The sequence below is a fragment of the Halichoerus grypus genome, chromosome 1, assembly GCF_964656455.1.
Source record: "Halichoerus grypus chromosome 1, mHalGry1.hap1.1, whole genome shotgun sequence".
NCBI lineage: Eukaryota > Metazoa > Chordata > Mammalia > Carnivora > Phocidae > Halichoerus > Halichoerus grypus.
The window spans coordinates 157737630-157757737 of NC_135712.1; the positions used below are offsets into that span (position 1 = coordinate 157737630).

The window sequence follows — 20108 nt, forward strand, 5'->3', positions numbered from 1 at the left end:
GCTCGATCTTTCAACTTAGGGTTTAAGCTGATGAGTTTGACATGGGTAGGGATTATTACATTTTCTTTATAGTCCTCCCACTACTGAGGACAGGAACTACCATACACTCACCTTTGTAGTTTGTAACTTCACAGTAATAACAGAAGCAGTAGTAATAGGTGATATTGAGCACTTAGTATAATAATTATATGAAGTTGGTGCTATTTTTTGCATTTTACCTGTAAACAGACACAGGATTTATACAACTTGCTTGTCTGATTCTGTAGCCCTCCCCTTTTAACTCTGCTGCCTCAGTGCTTAATAATTGTGGGACAAACAAATGAATGTGTAGAAGAATAAGGATTGCTTCATAGTTCTCTGGATATGGTGTTAGTTACACAAAAGTATATAACTTCGTCTGAAATGACTCATTGGTAGTCTTAGTTTTCATCATCCTTCCCTGTTCCCACAATAAATGATGTGACTTTATTAATCATATACACACAGAGCAATATCTAGAACTCCATTATGGTTGCCAGAAATGAGGTTACTCTCTGAGGCAGAGACAGTCTAGATGAATTCCTACTTGGATGGTGACAAGCAAGTAATCGGTCTTCATTATGTTAAAGCACTGAGATTTTTTTGGCTTGTTTACTGCAACAGCTAGTGTTAATGACCTTGATTTTATTTATTTATTTTTTTAAAGATTTTATTTACTTATTTGACAGAGAGAGAGAGAAAGAGATCACAAGCAAGCAGACAGGCAGGCAGAGGGAGAGGGAGAAGCAGGCTCCCTGCTGAGCACAGAGCCCGATGCGAGGCTCGATCCCAGGACTCTGGGATCATGACCTGAGCCGAAGGCAGACGCCCAACTGACTGAGCCACCCAGGCGCCCCATGACCTTGATTTTATAGTGTCATTAAGTTTCATACTTTATGTCTGTATTTAGTTGTGGTTTTGAAAGGAGTTATTATTTTTAAACTAATTTGTTAATCTATCAAAAGATATTAAAAATCTGTCTTAAAGATGATGTGTGGTTTAATCTATTATCTTAAAGAACAATATAAGTTTTTAGATGGCTTTAATATCTGTTGCTTTCAACAGAATTCAGTTTGTAAGTTGACATGTTACAAAGTTTAAACAAATATTACTAAATTAGATTAATTTAGAAGTAAATAATGAGATGAGATTCAGTAGTAGGTCCTGAAAACTCCACTTGGAATATCATTGTTAAACACAAATCTGGTCATGTCATTCTTGTGGAGCATAGGGCCTTTTGCCTTATAGGTAAATTTCAAACTCAATTTGGGGTGGTCTGGCCTGTGCCAGTCTCCCTCCACTCTGCTTCCTTGTCTCCAGGCTCCAGTTACATTAAACTTCCTCAGTTCCCAAAATACTCAATGTTCTCTTTTCTCTAAATCTTATAGATACTGTCTCTCCCTGCTTTCTTCTTCCCCTTCTTCCTTTACATACCACCTTAAATATGGCATTTTTCTGGCTAGCCTTCCATGACAAAGCCAAGGTCAGGCACCCTTCCTTTGTGCTCCTATAAACACTGTGTCCCTTATATTGATACACTTTCTGTAATATTGTAGCACTTTTCACTTATATGTATACCCCACTGGATGGTGAACTTCTGGAAAACAGGGAAAATAGCTATTCCCAGCACTTGGCAACCTGCCTGGTACATAGTCAACTCAGAGTAAATATTTGTGAAATATTGAATGTGTGAATAAGTGAATGAATGATGAATGAGTGTGAATAATGCCCCAATCTACAAACTTTATGGTCTTACTTTTTTTACTCAGGTACAGATCCTAGTAAATTAACAAGCTAACTATATCAGCGTCCCAGTCCTGCCTTTTAGACTTGATAGTTTTACATTACAGTCACTTACATTGCATTTGAGGTATTTAAAATAGCTCTAGGGGCACCTGGCTGGTTCAATCTATAGAGCATGCAACTCTTGATCTCAGGGTCATGATTTCAAACCCCATGTTGGGTATTGAGCCTACTTAAAAAAAAAAAAAAAATTAAAAAAAGATGAGCGACTCATATTTTAGACTTACTTATGCATATTTATGTCTATATAAATTCATGCCAAATTATCAGTATAAAAAATTAATACAAATTGATATTAAGGACAATCATTGGAAGTTGTTAATAAGTGTCAGGGTAGCTAATTTAAACATATACAAACTTCTGGGCACCTGGGTGGCTCAGTCAGCTATGCATCTGCCTTTGGCTCAGGTGTTGATCCCGGAGTCATGGAATCGAGCCCCAGGTCAGGCTCCCTCCTCAGCAGGGAGTCTGCTTCTCCCTCCCCCTCTGCCCCTTTCCATTGCTCGTGCTCTCTCTCTCTCTTTCTCTCAAAATAAATAAAATCTTTTTTAAAAAGTTTCTCAAAAAATATACACAAATTTCTTTAGAAACTGAATGTGAAAAACCCCCAAACTCTAGAATTGCTGTTAAAAAAAAGAATCCAAAAAAGTTGGTACCCAATTAGAAATATATGAAGTATGATGTTATCAGTTACTACACAGATAAAAATTTCTCTCTTTCAACATATATCTTTTGAGTGACTAATATGTTATGCATTGCTGTAGGCACTTGGGATACATAATTGAACAATGTTAACTTCCTGAATGCTTTAATAAATAGGAAAAAATGGAGCCTAGAACACATACATACACACACGTTTATGCATATATGTAAAATACTAATTAGTATGTTTTAGATAAGCCTATTTCTGAAACCAATACCAAAAGATTTTAGGATTATTTAAAGTGAGATATTAAAGTTACTGTGAAAAAAACTAAATGATGGTAGGATTTGGGAGGAAAGGGGGAATTGTGCTTTGAATTTCCTTAAATGTAATAAACAAATACAATTGATCTTCAAGAATAATATACCTGGCCCGTATGGTAGACTGTGTTATTGTTCAGAAACCTTTGCTGCTCCTCCCTATCCTATTGGCCTCATGCCAGGCCTTAGCTTTGCCTTGACTAATAAAATAAGAGTGGAAATGATTTATGTTTACTTATGAGCAGAAGTTTTGAGTCAGAACATAGTGTCCTATATTCTCTTTTCTTCTCTGCTCTGACAACCAGCAGATCTGATAGATGCTTCTTCCTCACCCTAACGTCTGAAATAAAAATGACCTATAAGATGAGCCATTGCCAACCCTTGTTTGACATGTAACATGAGCAAGAAAAAAAAATGTTGAAAGCCATTGAAATTTTATTACGGCAACATAACCTCACCCAGTGGTTGTCCAACTTGAGCATGCATTAGAATCACGTGAAGATTCTGTTAAAAGGCGATTGTACAGGTTTTACACTGTTGGGCCCCTTAGAGTTTCTGAATTCAGTAGGTCTGGGGTGGGGACCAAGAATTTGCATTTCTCACAAGTTACCATCAGATGCTGAGGTGCTTCAGAGCCCGCACTTTGAGAACTCACCTTTCCTGATACAGCCCGTGAATTCATATTCCTGGATACTCTAATTACTTAATAAATATTACAGCAACAAAATGCGGAATATTTCCCAACTTCATTAATAAAGAAGTAAACTCTGTAAAATGCTCCTTTGATTTGTGGAATATGGACACACAAAATGTCGTAAGAAACCCTAAATTTGGTAGAGTGGATTAGATAACCATGGAAATTACTATCATATTAGTCAGATTCAAATAAAAGGTGCTAAAAATATACAAAGAGCAAAGGGAATTTGAGAAAGAAACAGTCACATCTGATTGTGGGAGAAAATGCCATCCTGATGGACTTAGTAGGAATTCTCTCAAAAAAGGAGGGTAGTTAAAGAGGTCATTGCATATGGAAGGACCACGGATGACCAAAATGAGAGAGGTGAGAAAGTGTGAAATGCATCTGAACGTAACACTAATAGAGTTCGCTACTGAGAGACAGATAAAGGAGAGTCTCTTTCAGAAGTCCAGTTTCTAACTTGGTCTGTAATGAAACACAGTGAAGCTTCAGTTCAGTACTGTTTTTTGTATTCATGTTTACATTGAGGTGCTTTGGGAGTTTTTGTTGCTAAAGGTGGCAAATTAATACCAAGGGTAGGCCTTATGATTGTCCAGGAAGTCCTGGAGAGACTGCTGTGAATAATAGCTATTGTCGAAGAGGAAGTGGGTGAGAGAGGCCAGCATGGAGTCTTGACCAAAGGACACTCCCCAGTACGTCAGGTTTAGCTAGGAGACATGTGGAAGTGAGGAAATGGAAATTGGTTCCATGCGCTTCAGTCCTGTGTAAAGTCTTTGCATAGAACTAGTTGGAAGAGCATTGCTCTCTGTGTTCACATGTTTTGTGGTTTCTTTTCTATGGCCCAAGGTCCCACTGCTTCTCTGTGGTATTTCTCCTCCACAGGGAGACCTCAGCAGGCAGAAAGGGAGTTGACTGGGATGTAGAATGATTTTAGTGTTGTGTGAGGGTGTCTAGGAACAAACTGTTTTCAGGGAGATCACTTAACCTCTTTGGGCCTTGGTTTCTTAATTTGTAAAATATAATTCTCTCAGGTTCCAGTATTCCATTTTTCTAATACTTTCGGCCAACAAAATTCCGGTATGTGTTAACTTGCCCAATTTCTATTATACATACCACAAATTAAGTTCATAATCTTTGAGATGCATGAAGTACGCTGCAGTATTTGAAATAAATGTATTTCTTTTAGAGTTAGGATACTCTGTAGTGCTCAATCAGAAAATAGTTTTCTAAAAGCTTCCAAAATTTTGTTTTTACTCCATTACCTATAGATGGCGTATTTTATTTTTAGATTTGAACTTTGATACTGAATAAGCATAAACTTATGAAAAAGCATGGCCTAATGTTATAGTTTCAAATAGCTGCTTATTTTGTTCAGTATGAAAACCAATTGCCATTATTATTTTAATGACATAGATACCAACATGCATTTGAAAACAAATTAATGTTGATTCAAAGATTCTGTATAATTGAAAACATTTGTTTTAATCTTTTACAACCATTATGGGAGGGAGAAAAAATGAAAATACTTGCCAGTCTTGAAGTCTTTAAAAAATGGATTGGTTCAGAATTGTGGTTATAATTCTGTTTAATGTAAATAATTTGTGGCTATTGCAATGCCATGATCTTAAGGAACTTGCAAAGTTTTTCCTTGGATTTACATAAAACACCATTTTGATCTTAAATTTGCCTTTTGCCTCTAGTTAATTTGTCAGGTCTAAACACATGCCATTTCCTCAGCAACTGCAAACAGGCCTTTCATGTTAGGTCCAATACAACTCAAATCTACTCCTTTTACAAGTATTTTAAAGCTTGACTAGTATTGCTATTACTGTTTCATTTTGGGAGGGAAATTCATCCTAATTAGCATTTCTTTTAGAAACATTCTGTAGGTGATTCTTGGTTCATATTTAGGACACACCAGAAAAAGTGCACAATAATCATCTGGGGACTTACAAACACACTTGATTACCCGTAACTGCTGCCTGCTTCAGTAACGTCCCTTAGGTTCTTGAGAACAAAGCTAAACACCAATGTTCCATTCCATATGAAATAAAGTACTGTAAAATATTTGCCAGAATCAAAAATAACATTTTTGATGCTCTTGGAGAATTCACTTATATTTAAAGAAATCCAATTGAAAATTAGTTTGAAGATATATAATGTGTTCATGAAGCAAAGAAAATAATCGTCCTCAAATTTCTTGATTTGTTGCTATTCCGACTTCAGATTTTTGTGTGAGGTTCTTAAGATAGGAACATAACATTAGTTATTTTGCTTTCTCATATACAGTGCCATATGCAGACTGAAACTGAGCTCTCTCAGTCTATTAGTGAAATAATATTAGATCTAAGAGAAAAAGTCTCTTGTGTGTATGTAAGCAATGAATGTATTTTAATTGAGCACCCCAAGTTCTGAGTAGTAAATTGAAATTGTTGATTTAAGCTATTGGAGCATGCTATGTGATTAAGACAGTGAAGTGTTTTTTTTGTTTGTTTGTTTTTTTAAACAAAACGAAAACAAAAAGCTGGAATTAATTCCATGTCGATCTTTTTTTGTTATTCTTATGATAAACAGGTGTCAACCAAAATTCTATAGTTGTTGATCAAGTTTCAGTTACTAATTTATAACTGAGTACTTAGATGAGTTTCTACACTTGAAAATGGATTAGGAAAATTAATTAGAAAAAGTGGTTTATTCTTTTATGTGAGTTTTCAAAACAAAATAAGAAAAATTTAACTTTAAGTTGAGTTCAACAAAGATGATGCAGATGGCCTCAAGAGCAGCCTAATCCCAGAACTTGCACATCCCTTGTGGAAACATTGACATTTTCATTAACATTAGGAAACCACCAAATACATTAATCCTGTCCAACTCTGCTGAATGGGCTAGACTTGGCATATATCTAGCCAGAAAAGGGAGCCAGAGAAATAAGAATATACCAGGGCTGCTCAGTCTCTAACATAAATATATTAATCAACTTATGGATATACTATAACCTTCTTTTTTTAGAAGTCAACTAGATTCAGGAATATGTCATTTTCAATGCTGTATTGGTTTAGGATATATGATTTTAAGATCTTCCAATGCTGTACTAAAACTTTTTTTTTTTTTGAGAGAGAGAGAGAGAGAGAACGCATGAGAGTGTGCATGAGCGGGGGCGGGGGTGGGGTGGCTGGGAGGGGCAGAGGGCCAGAGAGAATTTTAAGCAGGCTCCATGATGACCCTGATGACCCAAGCTGAAATCAAGAGTTGGATGCTTAACCCACTGAGCCACCCAGGGTGCCCAAGTGTATTAAAACATTTCAGTAAAATCATGGACTTTTTCTTTCATTTAAAAAAAAAAACTATATAAAATTGCATGAGTTTTCTTTATAATAAATACAACAATGAGTCACAAATTTGAAGCATTTAAATAGGCATTCTGGTTCCTTTTTTAACTTTCACATTAAACTTTTCAGTCATATTCACTCCAAATATATTTATGTTTTTAATACCAGTAATAATTAGACAAATCAAAACTTTGATTTTGATTCAGCTATTATCTGTAACTATTATTTATAATTAACTTTATATGTCATTCTTTTTATACCTTCTATATGCCTGAACTTTAAGCATTTTCTGTTTTAAATAATTTTGTTCACATATAATAATGTAACTTGTTTTTGATACTGAGTGACTTAGGTGATTACAATATAATCAACAGAATAGAATATTTTAAGGCTTATCAATGTACTCAACTATTTTAAATCTAATTCATCTCTATTTACTGCCAGTCTTTTAGCATCGTTAATTATGGTTTTGCATGTACTGCTTTTCTCAAATCAAATAATTTAAGAAGATAAATGAAGAAAAAGACTGGACAAAGAAATTTGAAGCTGAATTATAAATATAAAGCACGGTAGAGTAATTAAACTCTTGAGAAGCACTACTGATACAAGAAATTTTGTGTCATAACTTGTAGTCAAGGTTTATACCTTATAACCTTTTAGTCAAGGTTATTTTTATTCTTATGAGAAACAAACACAGAGCTTTGCATATACCTTTTTTTAATGGTCAGAGATGGCATATAATTTATCTTTCCCTTCCTCAAGAAATAAGCAATACAGTGTTTTCTGTGTATTAGCTGCCCAATAAAGAAATGACTGTTGAGCGAATAAAGATAGATGATGTAATATTTAATCAATATTTGAGTTTCCTTTTAATCAATTCAGTGATTAAAAATGGACAGAACTCTGAAATTGATACTTAATGCATGTTTCTTTCTTTCTTTCTTTTTTTAATCCTTGTAGTCACCTAATTATCCATGTTGATTGGGGATATAGTTTCTGAAAATCTTAATCTAAACTATCTACTTTAGTTAGTAATTTTACAAAACTTTTACAACAGTGAAGTTGACTACTTTGAGTTTACATTCTCTGCCATTGTGGGGGTGAAATAGAGATGAATAATTTGCACTGTTTAATCTGTTCCTAAGTACTCAAGTATTGATGTTTTAAATGAAACTACACAATATATAAATATATACTTGTAAAAATTTTTTTAGTAGTATATAAATAGAGAGTAAAAGGTTATGTTCTTTTCATGCATCTTAACCCATTCGACTTCATTAGGTAGCCTACTATCAAGGGTTTCAGATATTTCTTTTTGACCACTTTTTCATATGTATATAAACAACATTTTTACGTTTTCTCATTAATTATATTTCAGCATTGATATTTAATATAGATAATAATGTAACATTTAATCATTATTGAGATTATATCTATAGAATTCCTTCTTTTATTTGATGGTGTTTCTTATCAGGTCTTTCTATAGCAGACTAATCCAATAGTTGGTCTTGTAATCTTAAAGTTAAAAAAGAAAAGGTTCCCTTTGAACCTTTGCAGGAATAAGTTCCACATCAGTAAGTATTACAAAACAATAAGCAAATGTAATAATATTAGTAGCAGGCCAGTAATCTCAAGGCAAATTCAGGGGGGTTTTTTGTATGGTTTTTAAAAAATTTTTTTATTCTCGATGGTGAGATCAATTTTTTGTTTATGTTACTAGTGACAGAATAATTCATTCTATTTTTCTATTGTGATTTCTAATAACACTAGCAGTAAATAAAATGATAAAATAATTGGTAGAATTTCAGAATTAGAAGACATTCAGTCAGTCAGTTATGAAGGTAATTTACTTCCAGGCTCTTGTTTAACAGACAACAAAATTGAACCCTAAAGTTAAATGATTTACTCCAGGTTGGTAGTGAAGTTATGACTGTGAATCATTCAAATCAAGAGTCTTTTCCACTGTAGCATGCACTGCCTTCAAGAAATATTTTAAAGATTTATTGAGTACTACATCTTTTATATTCCATTATGTTTACCAAATAAAAAAAGTGGGAAACAAAATAGTTTTCATTGTTTTCAGCTTAATAGAGACCATAATGATATAGCACATGTACATATCAGATTTTATGTTGGTGTCAAATGGTGGGGTGTTCTTAAAGATTTCATAACTGTATAGAATGATAGGAATGAACATCAGCTGTAATTAAAAGTCTAATATGACGATATTTACTTGTGGGAATTTAATGCAATGTAGCTAAGATTAACAACATTTCAAATGTCAGTAAATGTGTTTTTAAGGGAAAACATGCAAAAAATGATAAATCACCTCACAGAGCTACAAACTCTTCAAAAAATGGTTTACTAGTGACATCTGCTGGTGTAATTTGGTAATAAAAATAAAAGTATCTCCTGGAAATAATTTCATGGAAATTAAGCGTGAGACAAAGAATCTTTGTGGGCAAATTGTTTTGTTTTTTTTTAACTATCATTTACACTTACAATTTAAAAAAAAATTGTGTTTGTGGGTTGCCCCTCTCATTGGCATTTGACCAAGTATATTATTCTAATAACAGTATGAAACTTTATACTTTCTTCTCCACCGTGTATAATTCCAGCCTGAACCTCTCTAATAAGTTGTGTATCACCTAAGTTGTTTGATATGGTGCTGCACTTTTTCCTCCTCCTCTTTCCTGAACCTTGCACATAACCTTGCAAATGTAGAGATTCAGTAACTACGATTGACTCTTACTAGATATTTATGCCATTTATAGGCTAACTAATAGAAAAGTCTGTGTGTACATGAGTTATAGGCATTATATTTATGCACGCTCAAAAATAAAAATGAGACTTTGTATTAGAGAACAATTTCTTTAGGAAGAGAAATGACTTTGTTTTTTGTTTTTTTCCTATGGAACAGATTTTCTGCACTATAAAATAATAGAGAAATAAAATACACTCAGTCCCTGGGTATTTTCTCTATTGGCACTTATTTCCTAGATGATTGTACTGTGGATTTAAGTTCTACTTATAGATGAATCACCCCTCTTCCTTGACCCCCAAACCTGTACAGCAGCCACTTGTTTCATTAACATTTCCATTTGTAGGTAACAGTCATCTCAAACTTACCATGTCCGAAATAAAACTGATTTTCTCCTCAAACCTGTTCTTCCCGTAGTCTTCCTCACTTCAGTAAACGGACGTTTTATCCTTTTGCTTGCTCAAATCAAAAATATTTTAATAATTTGTAAATTTTCTCTTTCTCTTGTACCATCAAGGAATTCCACCAACTCTATTTTTGAAATACCTTTGGAGTCTTACCACTTTTCTCTACCTCTACCACTTAATGACCTAGTCAAGCCACAATCGTCTTTCCCCTCCTAATTCACCTCTTTGCTGGTTTTTTTTTTTTTTTAAAGATTTTATTCATTTGAGAGACAGAGAGAGACAGAGCACAAACAGAGGGAGAGGCAGAAGCAGACTCCCCGCTGAGCTGGGAGCTGGGGCTCCATCCCAGGACCTGAGATCATGACCTGAGCTGAAGGCAGACGCTTAACCGCCTGAGCCACCCAGGCACCCCTCGCCTCTTTGCTGTTAACCTTGCCTTCCTGTGGTTTGTTTTCCAATGAGCAACCAAAGATTATCTTAAAATTTAAGACAGGTCTTTGCCACTCTTCTGCTGAGGTTTTGTTTTGGTTTTTTTTTTACCATGCCTAAAGGGCCCTACCAAGAACTTTGGACCACTCCTTCCCTCCTCCACTGTGACTGTGACCTCCTTTCCTACCACGGCTTCCCTCCCCTCTTTTGTTCCAGCTACAGTAATCTACTTTGCTGTTCTCCTTCAGTGCCACGAAAACTCCTAGTCAGGAGCTTTGTGCTTGCTCTTCCTTCAATCAGATACTCTTCCCTCCATCCTGTAAGGCTTCTGATCACATCATCAAATTTCACCTTCTTGGAGAGGCCCTTCTGGATTACACTACCTAAGATAAGAAGGCCCGACCACATCTGTTTCTCCTCTTCCCCTGCGTCGTGTTTTGCCATAGCACTTATCACCACCAGATATATTTACTTGTTTTCCTCGTACCTTTCCCTGGCCCAGAATGTCACCTGTATGGAAACAGAGATTCTGTATTGTCCGCTGTTACCTCCTTAGATCTGAAACTAGTGCTTACACCTAGTAGGCATTCAGTCAGTATTTGTTGAGGAAATCAGTGAGCCTTAAGACGTGAATGTAGAAAGTAATTTGATTTGCATTATAATAACTGGATCTGTTAAATAGTGAGGCCCCTTCTAATGGGGTCTGTTCTGTATAAATCTTTCTGTGCATACCATACTTTTTACATTTAACTCAGATTACGATAGTGTTTCATAGTTAGGCTAAGGCTCAGACAATACTCTTGGTATCAAAATGCAGGGCGATATTATTATTTTAAAGATTCTTTTTAGGGGAATAATTACTTTTTTGTTCTTTTGACATAGACATCTGACCCTCAATTACATTAACAGACCTTATACACATGAATGGAAAGAAGAATAGCCCCTTTTGAATTCAGGCTAAGACTTTATCAATATGAAGTGCTTCCCACAGGGTTCTGCTGAAAGAACCAAACTTCCATCATAATGAAATTGCAAATTCATTTGTACATGCCCTTTTTTATTTGAAAGCTACTTTTTGATGTTTGGTCTGCAATTAGATTTATTGTTTAAGGTCACAAATATGCAATCCTGACTAGACCAAGTTGTCAGAATCCTTTATCTATTCAGCATTGCACAAAGATAAATGGCTATCTCTTAACAATAGCATACCAAAGCCAAAATTTGTTCCCACTTGTATATAATCTTTAATCAATCTGCTGCTTTCTGTTTTCCAGTCAGTAGACGCCTAGCCTAACCCGCTCACCACCCCACCTATGTAGAAATTGCCCAATTATGGGTTTTAAATTACTGAGAAACACTTCAGATGGAAAAAAGATAAGTTTAAGAATGTTACGCTATAATTTTCTCATGCATATTTTTAGCTTAACATATGAATTCTTTTGCCTTTACCCTCATTCTGTGTGGGGTGAGTAATTATGTAGTATGTTAGCTAAATTCTGTGATTACATTTCTCACTGTTAACATGATCGCAAAGTAGATCATGTTTCTTAATTAAAATGAATTCTTAAGTGTTTTAAAAGATCTATGCACACGAATTAAATTCTTTTCTGAGATTCTGTGTGTCCCCCAGTAAAAATATCTACATTTAGACTTGTTCAGAAGGACTTCTTATATTTTTATGCATTTCCTTTGTGACCTTTCATATAAAAGGTATACTGAGAGAGTTGCCCAATTAGATTTGAGGCTGTACTTTTTATCCAAGAATATCCAGTGTCTAAAATTAACATACATTTGAGCATCATTGTATCACCAATCTCTATAGTTTCTCCAAAGGATTCTGATACTAGATATACAACAATTCTTTAGTAACTTGATCATACTTATAAAGCAGGCCATTAAGACTAGTATAGTAATGTCCCCATTTTAAAATCTTGTTTAAATATTTTTTGCAGATCTGAGAATCTTTTTTTAATTGTCATGCAGTTTGAACCTTCCCCCAGTTAAAAGGAATACACTATTTCAGAAGGAGGTATAAGAGAAAACCACAGTTTTTAAGTCAGAGGAACTTTTTTTTCCTGAATTCCGACTATTATTTATTTTGTGACCTCTTGGAAGTTGCCCGTTTTGGGGGAGGGGGCCTCTGCCCAGCTATAGAATAGAGAAATACTTATTCATAGAGGTGTGATATAATTAAATGAGACAACACATATAAAGTGCCCAAAACAATGCCCAGCAATAGTAAATGCTCAATAAATATTATTTGAACTCCTGCCTCTCTGCCCTCCCCTTACCCCCACTCTGTTCCCGTTGCTATGTTATCCATTCTGATTGGGCTTACTCAAAAGTTAAAACTGTTGAACTAAACTTGAAGCCTTTTTGTGCCTGCCAGCTCTACATTGCTCTGCATTCACTGAATTAATAAGTAGGGAAAAGTCAGGACCTTGAATTGATCTATTCATAATACCCAGCAGGTGTATGTGGCCTTTTCTTCTCAACAATTTGCTCCCCCAGGGATTGGGTAAAATGAATATTCCACTCTGCGCCTTCATTTTAAGTCCACATGGAGCCCTTAGAAGATATACTTAAATCTCTCTTCCACCTGCAAATAGGAGAGTTGAGCCTTAAATTATGTTAATTTGACATAGGAAATTTTAATCATCCTGTGTAAGATGGCTTGCTTGTTTGTTGCATTGGTACTGCTCAGATCACTGTCCTAAAAGTTTCACCTTTTAAAAGTAATCTGTTTCAGGGGCGCCTGGGTGGCTCAGTCATTAAGCATCTGCCTTCGGCTCAGGTTGATCCCAGGGTCCTGGGATTGAGCCCCACATCGGGCTCCCTGCTCGGCGGGAAGCCTGCTTCTCCCTCTCCCTCTCCCCCTGCTTGTGTTCCCTCTCTCGCTGTCTCTCTCTCTCTCTGTCAAATAAATAAATAAAATCTTTAAAAAAATAAAAAAAATTTAAAAATAAAAGTCATCTGTTTCAGAATAAATTTTAATAGCTACTTGATATACTACTTTATATCTCAAAAATTGTTACTTTATCATAATTTTTATTGTTTTAGGTGCAAAGATGGTTTGAAAGGATTTACATTCTCTGCTCTTAGGTAAGTAGTTTATTTACCTTATGTTAAGAGAGAATTTGCAAGTTAACTTTTTCAAAAAGTAATATTATTGCGCATAATTACAATAGATGTTTATCGACTCAGTTTTCTAGCCCAAAATAATTGCAGGAGTCACAGTCACTTTTACGATATTTTATTAAAAGAGTCTAATTTATTGGATTTCTTTCCCCCTAAAAATCAGTCAATCAACAACTGTTTTTGGAGGTGCCTGGGTGGCTCAGTCGTTAAGCGTCTGCCTTCGGCTCAGGTCGTGATCCCAGGGTTCTGGGATCAAGCCCCACATGGGGCTCCCTGCTCAGCGGGAAGCCTGCTTCTCCCTCTCCCACTCCCCCTGCTTGTGTTCCCTCTCTCACTCTGTCTCTCTCTGTCAAATGAATAAGTGAAATCTTTGAAAAAAAAAAAATCAACAACTGCTTTTGGGACCTATTGTGTGCCTCATATCACTGGGTGTTAGGAAAGAATTAGAAGAACTCTCTCTTCAAGGAGCATTGGAAAAACAAAGCTACATGTGAATAATTACTGCAAAATTAAATACTGAATTGTGTGGTACCACATTATGGGCTTCATTAGGACAGGGCTCATGTCAGACACATTTTGAATCATAAGCTTCACTAGAGTCACTAGAATCTGCTTTTCACCCTGTATGCCATCTCTTGCCATAGTTATTGGCCGATAGTAGTAGATAGTGTAGAAAAGTTGGTTGGCAGCACTTCCATTGTATTTTACAGTTCACCAAGCATTTTCACATAGATTAGAAAATTTTCACAGCAGTTCTGTGAGATGGGTATTTTTATGCCCATGTGACATGAGGCTTAGAATACTTAACTAATTTAATGTCACACAATGACTGCATATACTTACTTGAAACCTAATGCTCTTCCAGTTTGTATTATAAATGTTGCCTCTTTTATTCTCCTAAGTACATATAGTAGATGCTTAGTGAAGATTAGGTGTGGAGTATTTATTATAAATATAGGAGGGAAAAATTAGGGTAGCCTTCGGTATGCTGGAAGATTTCATATGACTGTCTTTTTTAGGTTATTTTGAGGATCAAATGAGTTAATGCATGAAAAGTGTTTAGAACTGTGCATGGCACATAGTGCTCAAGAAATGTTGGCTATTACTGTTATTATTATTCTTATGGGGATAAGCCTTAAACTGCACTTGAAGGATAGCTTTAGAGAACTAGAAGGGAAGAGGAGGAACCTTCTGGGTAGAAGTGAATAATGTTAGCAAAAGTATGAAAATTATAAACATGAAATATGAGGTAAGAGTGGGAAAATCAACTTAATTGGTATGAAAAGCTTATTTTAGGGATCATAAGGTTTTGTGGGGTTTTTTGATTTTTTAAATGATGGTCAGAGCAGGGCCAGATTTTGGAAGACCTAAACAGAAAAAAAAGAAGACAAATTTGAATTTGATAAGATGGGCAGTAGAGAGCCACTAAAGGGTTTTGAGCAGGGTAGTTGACATTGTTTCAGAAAGATTAGTCTGGCCACAGTATTTGGGACAGACATTGTGAAAGAGAGAATCAGAAGGAAGAAAGATGAAGTGATAAGGACTGGGATTTGGCGACAGTGGAGGATTAAAGAGAAAGAGGCCAAGTTGAGACTGGTGTCGAAGGAAATGAAGACCTACTGATTGATATTTTCCTTCTTCCTCTTTCCCTCCAATCCTTGCTACGAGCCAAGTTTTGAAAACCTAAGTACATGAAAAAAGGTGCTATTAACAGAAAATCAGATGGTGTGCAAGGAAGCTAGTTTGGGAGGGGACAAATTGAGTCCCCTGTGTGAATAAGAGTATCTTTAGTTGTGGAAACTCTGTGGTAACAGTAACTAAGTCATAATACACAGCGGTAATTTTTTCATATTATATTTTTCATTGAAAGATCATGAAACATTTCAGAAAATAACTTTTTGTTGTTGTTGCATTGAATGTGAAGATTCTATGTTATGTCAAAAGTTTATAACAAAACCAAAAGTTGGTTTTCCTAAAGAGAAAACTTTGCCTTTTCCCATGTCTCTCCATAGGCTCCCAGAATCCTTACAGAAACTCAAAATGTATCCGATATTTTTGTGTCTCTTCGTCAAATCCACTCAAAATAAGGGGCTGGATAACTATTTGCACTTAGAATTTACTCTGTATTATAGGAAAATATTCTGGAAAAAAATGGTTATTAATTCTTGCTAAGTTAGTAGAAGTTATGAGAACAGATAGAGTCAAGGATAGAGTCAAAGGCTGGGAACCAGTTCAGGAGCCTTATGGTATACCAAACCTGCATCAACATAGTTTAATACTTAGAAGTGTATAGGCAGCTTAGTGATTAAGAGCCCAGGCTTTAGAGTCAGACAGTTTTTTGGGTCCAAGTAATTGTTTTTGGATGTGGTCAAATGCTTTTTCATGCTAACTCTCACGGAAATGATGGCACCTACTTACTTCGTAGTGTTGCTATGAGGATTAAATGATTTAATCCTCTGTACTGTCCTGTCATATAGTAAATGTTCAGAAAATGCTCATTATTACTATATTTGATCATTCAGTATGTATTAATTAAATTTTTACTATGTGCCAGTCCCTGGGGTGAAATAGGTGAAGGAGATTAATAGTACACTTATCTTGATAAACACTGAATAATGTTGAGTCAGTGTATTATGCACCTGAAACTAATATAACACTGTATGTTAACTATGCTGGAACTAAAATAGAAAACTTAATAGAAGAATTTATTGCATTATTAAAGAAATGGCTGTCAGCATTTTCTTATAAAGGATAAGATTTTATTTAAATTTTGAAAAACATTATTTCAAATGATAAGGTACTCTCCAAAATGTATTTGTATATTAACAGAATCAGGATGGGTTTTTTTTCCTTATTGTCTTTTTCCTTTTATTTTTTAAAGGTGAAAATGCCTCACATTGTGCTCTTTTCTTTAGGTTTATTGTAGGGAAGGAAGAAATTCCCACACATTCCTATTCACCAGAAGCAGCATATGCAAAAGTGGAACAAAAGACAGAGAAACATGAAGAAAAGCCAAGAAGATTGAATATAATTGCTCTAATCAGGAAACTTGTGGATTCAGTGTAAGTTTTTTATCTTGATATTTAGCACACTGTGTTACTGTTTTATATGATATTTGTACTTTGCCAAGGTGTTTTATTTTCTTTTCAGTAATGATATACATATATATCATATCTATCTTTTTTTTTTTTTTTTTTACCAGAAACAGTGCATAGAGTTTTATAAAAGGCACATAATGGCAAGTCAGTGTTATTTATTATTTTTGTCTGGACTATAGACCAACATATGCCTTTAGAATAGATTTATATGAACTTGTAATAGTTTTCTATGTCAAACTAGACACAGTTGTAGGAGGCTAGAATGGGGAACTTTAGGAAACAGGTTAATATGTGCTAATCGAATATTCCAAATGTGGAAAGGAGAAAGAAAAGTTCTGGGGCACATTCAAGAAGATAGAGGAATAATAAGGAGCAAACCTTACATAAATGTTTTTTGTAAGAGTAGAAATTTTCAGGGCTTTGGAAATGGAATAAAACATCTTTATTTGTATATTATACAAAGAAGTCTGAATTTCATACAAATAGTATTTGTTTTTTTTGTTTTTTTTTAACTTTGTCCTTTTTTTGTTGTTGTTATGTTAGTCACCATACAATACATCATTAGTTTTTGATGTAGTGATCCACAATCCATTGTTTTCGTATAACATCCAGAGCTCCATGCAATATGTGCCCTCCTTAATACCCATCACTGGGCTATTTCAAGTATAGGAATTATACTTCTATATAATATTAAAATACATCTATAATTAATAGAAAATTTAGTGATTTAAAATTAGAACATCAGTTAATAAAAATAATCTTTGTAGTGATATTTTAGAGAGTGTTGAATGAATAGCCAATATAGAAAGTTAGGGATCAGTTATGGGAAGCTGAAGCCAATAAATCAGACCTTAGACTCTCATTTCACCCCTGCTGGCTTTGTGACTTTGGGCAAGTGATTTAACCACTCTGGACCCTAAAGTCCTCATCTGTTAACTTGGGTTAATGATCTCTGTTATGGAGTGTTGCGTCCATTAAATGAAATAACAGGTGAGTTGCCTCACGTACATGAGCACAGAGTAGGTGCTCAAAATTTTTACTGTATTTAAAGACTTTGTCTTCATTTTAGTATACAGCACATACAGAAGGTAAGAGGGAGGGAAGGAATAACAGACGGCAGGAATAATTGTGGTAGTAAACTTTAAAAAAAAATTTATGTATATCCTTTTTTTTTATCATGATAAGTGCACTCCTTAATCCCCATCACCTGTTTCACCCATATCCCTAACTACCTCCCCTCTGATAATCAGCAGTTTGTTCTCTGTAGTTAAGAGTCTGTTTCTTGATTGGTTTCTCTCTTTTTTTTTCCCTTTGCTCATTTGTTTCCTAAATTCCACATATGAGTAATACGGTTGAATATTACTGTGTGTGTGTGTGTGTGTGTGTGTGTGTGTGTGTGTGTGTGTGTGTGTATGTGTATACCACCTCTTCTTTATCCATTCATTGATTGAAATGGGCTGCTTCCATAATTTGGCTATTGTAAATAATGTTGCAATAAACATAGAGATGCATATGTCCGTTTGAATTAGTGTTTTGTAATTTTTGGGTAAATAGCCACTAGTGAGATTGGTAATGAACTTCTTAATTCTTAAGCAAGTTCAAAATAGTTACTGATCACCTGAGTGAAGAAAAGAGACAAGGAATCCCTATTCATGGAAATCATGTCACCATGAATCAGAGGGGAATGCGGAGACGGGAATGCAGAGAATGTATTATGTGGGTGAATGATGCCTTGGGTATCAGAACTAATCAGGTCATGGCAGAACTTGTCAGACTTGCCTCCGTGAGTCCACTGCTGTGGAAGCAGATGCAGGGTAATACATAAGCAGAGCAGATAAGACAGGAGATGGGGAGTCCAGGTTTTGAGAAGTTTTAATAACAGACTGAGGGAAGATTAAATGACAGTATAGCTGATACCAGAATTGAACTTCACTAGCAAAGAGAGTTTAACGATTTCTGTGTAGTTCCAGTAGCACTGGCTGAGGAATGCCTTTGAAGAGGACACTTAGAAGTATGAAGAGTGATGGTTTACACATGGCCACCCCTCTCTGATTTACCTCTTTTAGGTCCCAGCTTTAATCCCTCAACTTCACATGGCCAGATATGTCCCATCATCCTGATGACATAAGGGCTACGGGCAGCAGGAATCCCTGCCGTCCCCCTTGTCTGTGAAGGGCTACACGTATATGCCAGCTGTGGTGTAGAATTGGATTTCCGAAAGGGTTTTGCTAATCAGTTTGCAAATGGAATTAAAGAGGTGTGGAGCCAGAATATCACTCTACACATTATTGCTACAAACAAGAAACTTAATGTGTTCCAACCATGAGATAATTAATTAACTGCAGTCTGCAAGAATTACAAAGACTACTCATTTTGGAACATGAACACTTCATAGAGAAAGGGGGAGAGCCAGACCCCTGTTAGATATTTTACTTACTTTTTTACGCCTCAATATAGTCCTGGAGTCAGCATACCAAATAATTAAAAATCTATGTGTCTTGAACAGTAGCCCCCCCAGCAGAAACATTTACTAAACACCAGAGGACCAAGTGGTTTGCATTTAAATCACAAATAACCTACTTTTGAATTCCCACATGATCTATTACTCATTTATTTTAAAAACTGAATTTTGAATTCTAATACCGTATCATGTTTCTTTTCCAGATGTTTTCTCTCAAATATAATTAAGTATAAATTCCTGTAACCTGAGCACTTTCTCATTATGATTGTTGCTCAAGTACTGACTTCATGGGTGACTTATGACCGTTATACTCTACAGTAAGCAACTTAAAGCTTCCAAAAGATTTGGCAGAGTATAGAGATAATATATTACATATTTTTCATATTTAGTCACAAATATTTACCAATGTTTTTTCTGTTCTGCATTTAAGTATTTTGACTGCAGTCACATATTTTATGCACTGTGTCAAATGGTGAACTGAAAAGAAAAAAAAATCTGTTATCTTTGCTTTTTTATGTCCTAAGAAACCAAAAGATGCATGCATTTAGAAACAAGTAGGTAATGTTTTCTGCTTTTTTGGTTAGAGAGTGTTAAGCACATCTACACACATACACATCATTTATTATTTTTGTCTTATTTCAGATGTAAGCATGGACCAAGGCATAGGTGTTGCAAACACTATGAAGATAATTGCATCTCTTATTGCATTAAAGTAAGTATATAAAAGTATCACTGTTAGCCATGGGGAATATATATAGAAATAACTTTTTAAAGATTGTATTTATTTGAGAGAGAGAAAAAACATGAGTGGGGGGAGGGGCAGAGGGAGAGGGACAAGTAGACTCCCCACTGAGCACAGAGCCAGATGCTGGGCTTAATCCAGGACCTGAGATCATGATCTGAGCCAAAGTCAGACACTCAACTGACTGAGCCACCCAGGCGTGCCCCATATAGAAATAACTTTTGAATTAAAGCATGATTTCAAAGTAAATGGAAAAATAGAC

General features: G+C 35.3%; 1 protein-coding gene across 1 annotated transcript in view; it reads left to right on the forward strand.

Moving 5' to 3' along the window:
* Positions 1-19907, forward strand: part of LOC118552415 (transmembrane protein 135-like) — a 70306-nt gene extending 50399 nt beyond the window's left edge. The window contains exons 2-4 of the mRNA XM_078061313.1: positions 13468-13509; positions 16461-16607; positions 19747-19907. Of these exons, the coding sequence (XP_077917439.1) occupies positions 13468-13509; positions 16461-16607; positions 19747-19828 (271 nt within the window). The 3' untranslated portion in view covers positions 19829-19907. The remainder of the gene's footprint in view (positions 1-13467; positions 13510-16460; positions 16608-19746) is intronic.
* The last annotated feature ends 201 nt before the right edge of the window (positions 19908-20108 follow it).